Raw genomic sequence first — 8,233 nt, forward strand, 5'->3', positions numbered from 1 at the left:
AACACTCTTTGGGGGAAAAAAGGCGTTTTTAACGTATTTCGACAATTTCTAACATTAAACATTCTAAATATAATCCTCTATCCCCTCAACAAAATTATTTTATTAATTGATAATTCCATAAAATTAAAAAAGAAATGATATACAGAGCAAAAGTAAAGTATTGAATCATAAATAAGTGACATTATTGGTTGCTATGGCAACATTTGACATTGACCTTTTTGCCTAATAGAGATCTTATGCAAATTGTATAGCATTATTGCATAAAGTTTAATTACAAAAGATTAGAAAAATACAGAAGTCATGAGTAAACATATATAATTACTGGTATATAGGAATTGCCATTTACATTGACCTCAAAATTAATAGAAGGCTGTTTATTTTTACCTTTTGATGCAATCCCAAACAAGAGGCCTAAGGGCCTTAACAATCAACCAGAGTATAAAACAACAATTTAAAGAGAAAAAGTCTAGCATTCAGAAACAACTTATATACTAAGTTCTTATCTGTCTTCCATTTCGATTTTTATCCTGTATGTTTTATTTTCTATTAAGACTCCACCCTATCTCCATGGGTCCTTATTTAACCAAATTTGATTCTACATCAGTGGTTTTGAAAAGAGGTCAAACCATCAACTCCAAACAAAATTTGCTCAGAAAAACACAATAGAGCTTTCAGATCGGGTGAGATAAAATGGAGGATTTTCTAATGATGATGTACAAAATTCACAGCAGAACCCTAAGGGAAAATAACATCCAAAACAAAAAGCAACAACCTGGCATTACTAAGTTTGACCACACTATGTTAAGGATATGCCATATAAATATCTTAGGATGTAAACTTGACTCAAACAAATGTGATTTGTGTTGACAAGTATGAACTAGGTTCAAGTGATATTTTGAAAAACTTCTGCATTTTGAAGTTCACTTAGAACACTCAGCAAGTCACTGTCATCTAGTCCAAGCTTTTCGGCACAAATCACATTTGCTTGACTTGAATTTACAGTAAGTCGTGAAAAAAAGGATGAAATTTGACTTGGCTGTAGCCATTCACACGGTGAAAACTTCTTCCTTCCATCTTCCACCAGATTCCGCATCTCTAATGCAACAGCTGTGGGATTCTCCTTTCTACCACTTTCCTCTCCTTTCTTAAATAAATCAGTCAAGAAATCCTTCACTTTTTGAGAGAATCTGCTGTATCTTTTTTCTTTCTTCAAAGCCCATCCTCGAACTGGCAAATCCACACAGTCTGAAGCCTCTGGTTCATGTTCAACTCTAGGACGAGTAGTTGTCAGCACACTGTTGCACGTTTCTGCCCATAGTTTCTTTGTTTTATCACTTGAAGATTCTGACAATTTTTGGAACACATGATTCCCAATGAGCAGATGCTCATTAAGTTTACCAAAAGTCTGATATGACTTCACACATCCATATTCAGGACAAAAGAACAATTTAGAGTTCATTCCAGTAGGTTCGTTCTCACACTCCTCTTCGTCATTTGATATGCTATCAGACCGATCATGTGATCCTGATTCATCATCTGTATTTGGTGTCTTGAGATGAATTTTACCATGGTTCTCAGGATAGTTAAAGTCGCTGATGATTTTCAGACAGGTAGCCGACTGGGTTTGTCCTAGTTTCTGAAGACTCTCTGTGTCCTTAAAGCACCCCTCTCCAATTCCGTAGGCCCTCCATGTCTTAATTCCTGTTGATGTGAACTCTATGTTCGATATGAAGCTCACTTCCTTCCATGAATGTTTTGTGACTTCTTGTTTGGTGACATCAACATCAACAACAGCGATGCAAGTTCCCTTTACTCCGTCTCTACTATCAATTGCTTCCTTCATTTGGGTTGCTGTACATATATTGTGACCTTCTGAAGAAAATATCCTCATCTTTGACCTCATATGAGCAATTTTAGCATCGCAGTAACTCTTTCCACTCTGTGCTTCACTATAGCCATAACGCTTAACAGTAATACCTAAAACAATAAAATACACAGTCACAAATAATTTTTTTTATAATATTAATAACTACAGTACATTTACATTACATATGTACATGTATTTTGCTTATAACATGTGTGCAAAGCATTCTAAACACCATAACATGTACAGAAGGTCAAAAGGTTAAGATAAATTATGCTTTTATTTTGAACGTTACTCAGTTTGTTTGCACACACCATTGCACTTATAATACTTCATCTTTCCAAAAATAACGATTCAATGCTTTTATATACATGAATGTATATATATATATATATATATATATAATATACATTCTCAAAGGTTCTTTTAAAGGGCATAAGACTTTCATTTGCATAATGTTCAAACAGATAATATATGACTACAAAAAAGGAATTTAAACATTTGAACCTTATTTTTAAGATTGATGAAATCATGATTACCAAATAGCAAGGAAAAACACTCATTTCTTAAAAATAAACAACCACCAAAAAAGCAATTCCAAAGCAACAACTATGTAAGATGCTTTCATTGTACAATATACATGTATTTGTATACTGTGCAGAAATTAAAACAAAAACCAAAATACCTGTTCTCTCTGACAATGATGGTATGGAGAGCCATATCTGCCCACAATGGTAGCACCCAGCGTTGTCTGATCTCAGGTAAGCTTCCGTAATGTGTGGCATATGTTGTTTAATGGTTACTAGTGTATGTTCTAGTAATGAAAGAATAGCAAAGAAGTCCTGTTTCTCATAATCCATTATGTGAGTAAATGTCTTGTGCTACAAGTACAAAAGAGTAAAATTGTTTAAGGTACATGGACCTATAATGTAAGACAGTTTCATTTTTTTTCTAAACATAAACAACAAAACTTTCAAATGCCATACACATTTTATACACAAGTATATCTAACACTGTAGGCAAAAAAACCCTGACAATCAATTGACAGACCTTTGCTAATTACCTAGTATAAGAGTAATATTAATAAATTAGCTTACCACCAAACTTCCATTTTGATCCTTGAAAACTGCAACACATACATGCCAGTGTACACCTTTCTGACCAAAGAAGTCTTTCATTTTCTCCCGGTACATCTGTGGCAAGTACTTCATTGCCCAGTCTAAAATCACTAGGACTTCGTTGTTCTTCAGGTCATGCAGAATGTCTATTCTTCCATCATCCTGATTCACGGTTCTTACAATATGAGATCTCCAGTCTTCTACTTGGGTAATGGACATTTCTAAATCTTGCAAAAATACCTCTTGCTCTTCTGATGGAGTCTTTATGATGACCTCACGGATTTCTGTCACAGCCTCACCAAATATATAACATCTGCTGCAGTTTTGGTTATGTTCATGATCACATGTAACACCAAGAAGGCTTGATTTGGGGTCACTCAGTGCATACTGTAAGCAGTGGAAAGCACATTCATCCTCTCGCTTGATGTGAAGTTTGTAGTCAGTCTTCAAGTACAGTCGTGCATTAAACAGCTTCTCCTTCATATCTTTTTTCCATTGTTGAGGTTCATCAAGCTTATCTACTAAGCTGCTCAGACTGTCAAAAGCTGACGAACCATCAACTGCAATGTTATCAAGTCCTTTCAGGCACTTCCGTTTTGAGGCACTGCATGCATTTAGCACTTCATATAGAGTTGACTCACTTAGAGGCTCAAAGTTGATACTAGTGCAATAAGCATTGTAAAGTTTGATCAAATTTGAATGGATCATAGTCCTAACTATATCAGGAATTACTAAAGTGTTTCCAGAATCTAGCTTTAGGTTCCTTGTAGTGTATGATGAAATCTCGTTGAATGATGGGCCACTGAAAAATTCAACCGCATGTTGTAACTTAGCATAATTGATTCTCTCTCTGTGTTGAGAAGATGCTTTTAGTTGAACATCTGATCCAGGACCATATACAAAAGCATGTCTTCTAGCTTTGTCTATCTGATGTTTTGTAATCTCTGGAAATTTTGTCAATAGTTCAGCCTTAGAACACCTGTGTACTATCAGGGACAAAAGTTGACATTTCAAATTTGCATCTTTGATATTGTGGTACATTTCACCAACAACATTGAAAAGGTCATCATCAGAAGATTCTGAATTTGGTAAAACTATTCTCTTAAGTCTTTGTCCTTGATGAGGAGCAATCGCATCTAGCAGAGCTGTACAAGTCTCTTCTGCTTTCCTTTTGTAGTACCTAATAATTACAAAAACAATTAAGATACAGGTAGTTAAGAGTGCATGACACGAAATAGACAAAAGCTACACCTGTGCATATGAGACCAGAGGCATTGTGGACATGCTCACAATTAACTAATCTTTGAGTAAATTTGGACATAACTTCAAGACACAAACTTTGTGTGGAGAATGAACTAATGTTCATTAATTAGAAAATTATACATCAAACACAAATTTAACACTTTTTTCTGCCTGTAACCTTGAAATTGTCAAAATAACCTTTGCTTAGATTATGACAACCCTTCTTTGTGTCAAGTATCAACTTCTAAGTTGTTGACAGTACATTTTTTGCAAATAACCTTGAACTTGTAGAATGATCTTGGGGCATACTCATTACACAGCCTCAGGTTATAAACAATTCTTTATACACAGTATGATATATCACTGAATCTCCATTACAAAGTTAAAGCCCAGCATATATATACATATAATATACATATTCCTATAACCCCTCTCCATTATTGTTTGCAGGGGGTATAATAAACAAATGTTATTGTGCATGGAAACAATGATGGTCTCGTATTATTTTAATCCAAGAAAAAAAGTTAAATCTTAAAACATTAGTGTAATTTAGTCACCTTAAAGTTCGTTCTTTAACATCCACCAAGTCTGTGCCTAGTCTTGAGCGAAGAGGACTAATATGACCTTGGCTTATGATGTTGATGGCTGCATTAACATCAGCCAACTGAATTTCTTGAAGGGGAAGTGCCTCCTCTTCCTGACTCCAGTTAGAACTTTGGCTGCAAACTGCGCTGCTTTGACTATCACTCTGTTATAAAATCAAAAGTTATGTACATTAATAAATTACAGCTACATGTACTACAATGTATACATGCATATTATGCATGTACATGTACTTTGAAGACAGCAAATTTTAGTTTTTGCAACATATATATTTGTTTGACATGTGATCAACATAACCCACTTGAGCACATGTAACAATTTGGGGTTCTTTTTCATGGCCACTACTTCCTAATCTCTTCATATGGGTGTGGAGAAGGTTTTCACTCTCATGACATTTACAATTTTAATAGATGCACTTTACAGTCTGACTGCTTCTCCTAATGCAAATGTATGTGAAGAAGTATAACTACAGTATTTCTTCAGATTTTTTGGTGTTTACATGAAATTCATTAAATTCATTCAACACTTACCGGTACTAAGTCTTCATAAATGGAAGTATCTGTCCGTCTTGTACGGAGTCTGCAAGTCCATGCTTCATCATTTGTTTCATTCAAAGGCTGAGAAAAAAAATGATGGAAATGTTATAGCAATGAAATCATACATTTGCAGCAAGAATATTCATTTGATAATTCCCATAAATAAAAGCCAAATACTGAAATTAGTATCTTTTTTTAGGCCTTTCAATACTCTACAGTCAGAGCTGCATGAAGCAATTTTAAATGCCTGTCTTAATGATCATGCAGAACTTGCTGATTCAAATTTCATCATTGGCAAAATATACAATTTGAAATGATTCTGAAACAGCCTCTATAAATGCATAATTTTATCCCTTTACTTTTCTTGATGTAGTATATATTGTTATGTACAAATGATATCACTGATTATGTGGTTTTAAATACCATACATGTTGAATACAACTTGAAAGGTTCAAAACACTTAAAATTAACAAAATATTGACTGCAAGACATGAGTTTTACATACAGCATCAGTACATGAAGACTTCTGGTTTTTGAGAGAGTCTGTTGGATGTTCTCTGTTATCTTCTATGGGAACTTCAACCTAATAAAGATAATATATTTTACAATTTAATTAAACTTGGATACAATCATTTCTTTTTATCACAGCACACATACCTACATATTCTTGTGTTGCCTACTGAGCAGAGCAATTTACACTTAGAGATCACTTTACCTGGAGTCTTTGTCTGAAACACCCCTTACATCTCAAAAACTGAAAAATGCATGGATTTGATTTTTTGTGCATACATGTATGATGCTTGGCACTAGGACTTATATAAATACAATGGTTACCAACCTCATGACCTTTCATTATACATGTAACATGTACAATCAATAGAGCCCAGCCTTAATGATAGCACACATCCAATGAAGCATGACGATGGATAAAAACGGAAAGTACATGTAATCATGGTAATAGGTCATTTGACTTAGGTGACTTAAAAATGCCCATGCCTTAATTGTCTAAACTCACATTCATATACTATTAGGTATGCAACTATGGATAAGTAACTTATTTTATACAACAGGAAATTAACAGTAGTAAAATAAGATTGCATTTGTTACCTCTCCTATTGGTGATGGAAGATTCAAGTAATCTCCATGGCATTTTCTGCATATTCCTAAAATTTTAAGAGAAAAGTATTAAATTTATCATTTTTTTAAAAATATATCTCTGTATAATAAGTCCATCATAATAATTGACTTACAACTCTTCTTTACTTCTAGAGGTAAATTTTAAATGACAGATTTATCATATCCCTAGAGTGTTCTTTAGCTTTTTTTTTTAACATTGATGAACATTTCAATGTTTATTTTCTTGTTTATAATTATTTATATCTTTATATGTATATATGTGTGAGAGCTAAAGTGAGCATGTTTAACCATTGTAATACAATGTATGTATGATAACATGTTTACTCAGTTCATTGTATATGCAACCTTCACTTCTTATATGAAGAGGGCATTTATGAGCATTGTATGCCTGATGCCAAATTCATTCAGTTTTTCTGAATATTAAGTATTGCCTGATGGATTCAGCAAATATACCATCTGGGCCTCCTAATTGTACATGCAAAAAATGCGTTTTATCATATAATGTATGGTTGATGAAAATTCTAATACATGCTGGTATAAAAGCATTTAAATTACCAATCATCAGCTGATCAAATAAATCTACTGATTGAATCAGATATGAAAATACATGTAATTTGGAATTCGTAGCTATATATACTCTGCCCCGAGATTTTGCTTCCACTACTTTTCGCTTGACATTTCGATAATCATCATTACATTAAAGGCTTTGTGCTCAAACTACGATCATCCACAAATATGATAAATGTCCAGGTTGGATTACCTGTTTTGAAATGCCCCCTCTACCACTTCAGGTTTCAATACTTAACCCAAAATAGACATTCTACGGGGATTTTGCATTGAAACAGTCATGAAATAGCTATAATACATTGAAAAATAAGTATTCCAAGTGAGTTCCTATTAAATGGTAAAAAGATGTAAAAATTTCCATTATAAATTCACTTAGGAATTTGTTATCATTCCTGTGAAATTTTATGTCAGAGTGAAAAATGATAGTATGTGTTAATGAAGATATCTTCGATATTTTCTCTTTTATCAATTTCAACTGTATTTCTTTCACATAGATGTGTATTTTTAATCAAAAATCATCAAAAATTGATGAAAGCAATAACTTGGGACAGACTATGATTATACATGTATATGTACTTGTATCAGGTACATGGACCAATGTAGAACCCCCCCCCCCCCCCCAAGTTTTTGTCCATGAAGGGTCATGAAAATTTTAATTAACCCTTGCGAGATATTTTACTGTTACTGCGTCTCATTTTAGAATTTAAATAGCTTCTGTTCAAAATCTTGCTGAATATAAACATGATGAATAAGAATTACTTACCAGAACCGACTGGCACTAAAATTCCAAACTCAGAAATCATCCGCTTACACATGCGAGAGTTAAAACTCCGATATGCTTTGGCAGTTCCCTTATGGTTAGGATACTGAGAAGAGGTCTTGGGACGCCAGTGAATACCTAGAAAATCTCTGTGATAGGGACAAACTGTGAATGTTTTCCTCGACAGTGAAGAGTCCCACCCGCTTGCAAATTAGATCTGCTTCACTGAACACATCAGCCTCTCCTTTTACACCAGATCGAACTCCATTTTTGATTAGATGTGAAACAATACCTCTCTTGCAGTCTTTTAATCTAGTCTGTGTTGTTACTTGTTTTGATAATTTTTCAATTTTATCCGGTTTGAGATTGTTTAGGTTTATCTAATATCCGGAGGGATATTTTCATA

General features: G+C 33.8%; 1 protein-coding gene across 1 annotated transcript; it reads right to left on the reverse strand.

The window, feature by feature from the left end:
- Window positions 1–883: 883 nt before the first annotated feature.
- LOC128174676 (uncharacterized) lies at window positions 884–5,438 on the reverse strand. Its single transcript, XM_052840169.1, has 5 exons — window positions 5,358–5,438; window positions 4,782–4,972; window positions 2,962–4,162; window positions 2,550–2,745; window positions 884–1,977 (listed from the first exon to the last, which is right to left on the reverse strand). Exons 3-5 carry the CDS (start codon window positions 4,021–4,023, stop codon window positions 884–886), a joined length of 2,352 nt encoding a protein of 783 aa, XP_052696129.1. The 5' UTR covers window positions 4,024–4,162; window positions 4,782–4,972; window positions 5,358–5,438.
- Window positions 5,439–8,233: the final 2,795 nt, after the last annotated feature.

Source organism: Crassostrea angulata, chromosome 2 (assembly GCF_025612915.1).
Source record: "Crassostrea angulata isolate pt1a10 chromosome 2, ASM2561291v2, whole genome shotgun sequence".
Taxonomy (NCBI): Eukaryota; Metazoa; Mollusca; class Bivalvia; order Ostreida; family Ostreidae; genus Magallana; species Magallana angulata.

Bases quoted from the DNA above. Each gene is read 5' to 3' on its own strand.
- LOC128174676 (XM_052840169.1), bottom strand. From the start codon at position 4,023: ATGTACCACAATATCAAAGATGCAAATTTGAAATGTCAACTTTTGTCC. The intron at 2,746-2,961 runs GTAAGCTAATTT...TTGTACTTGTAG, and splicing joins ATCAAAATGGAAGTTTGGTG to CACAAGACATTTACTCACAT. The intron at 1,978-2,549 runs GTATTTTGGTTT...TTATTGTTTTAG, and splicing joins ATCATTGTCAGAGAGAACAG to GTATTACTGTTAAGCGTTAT.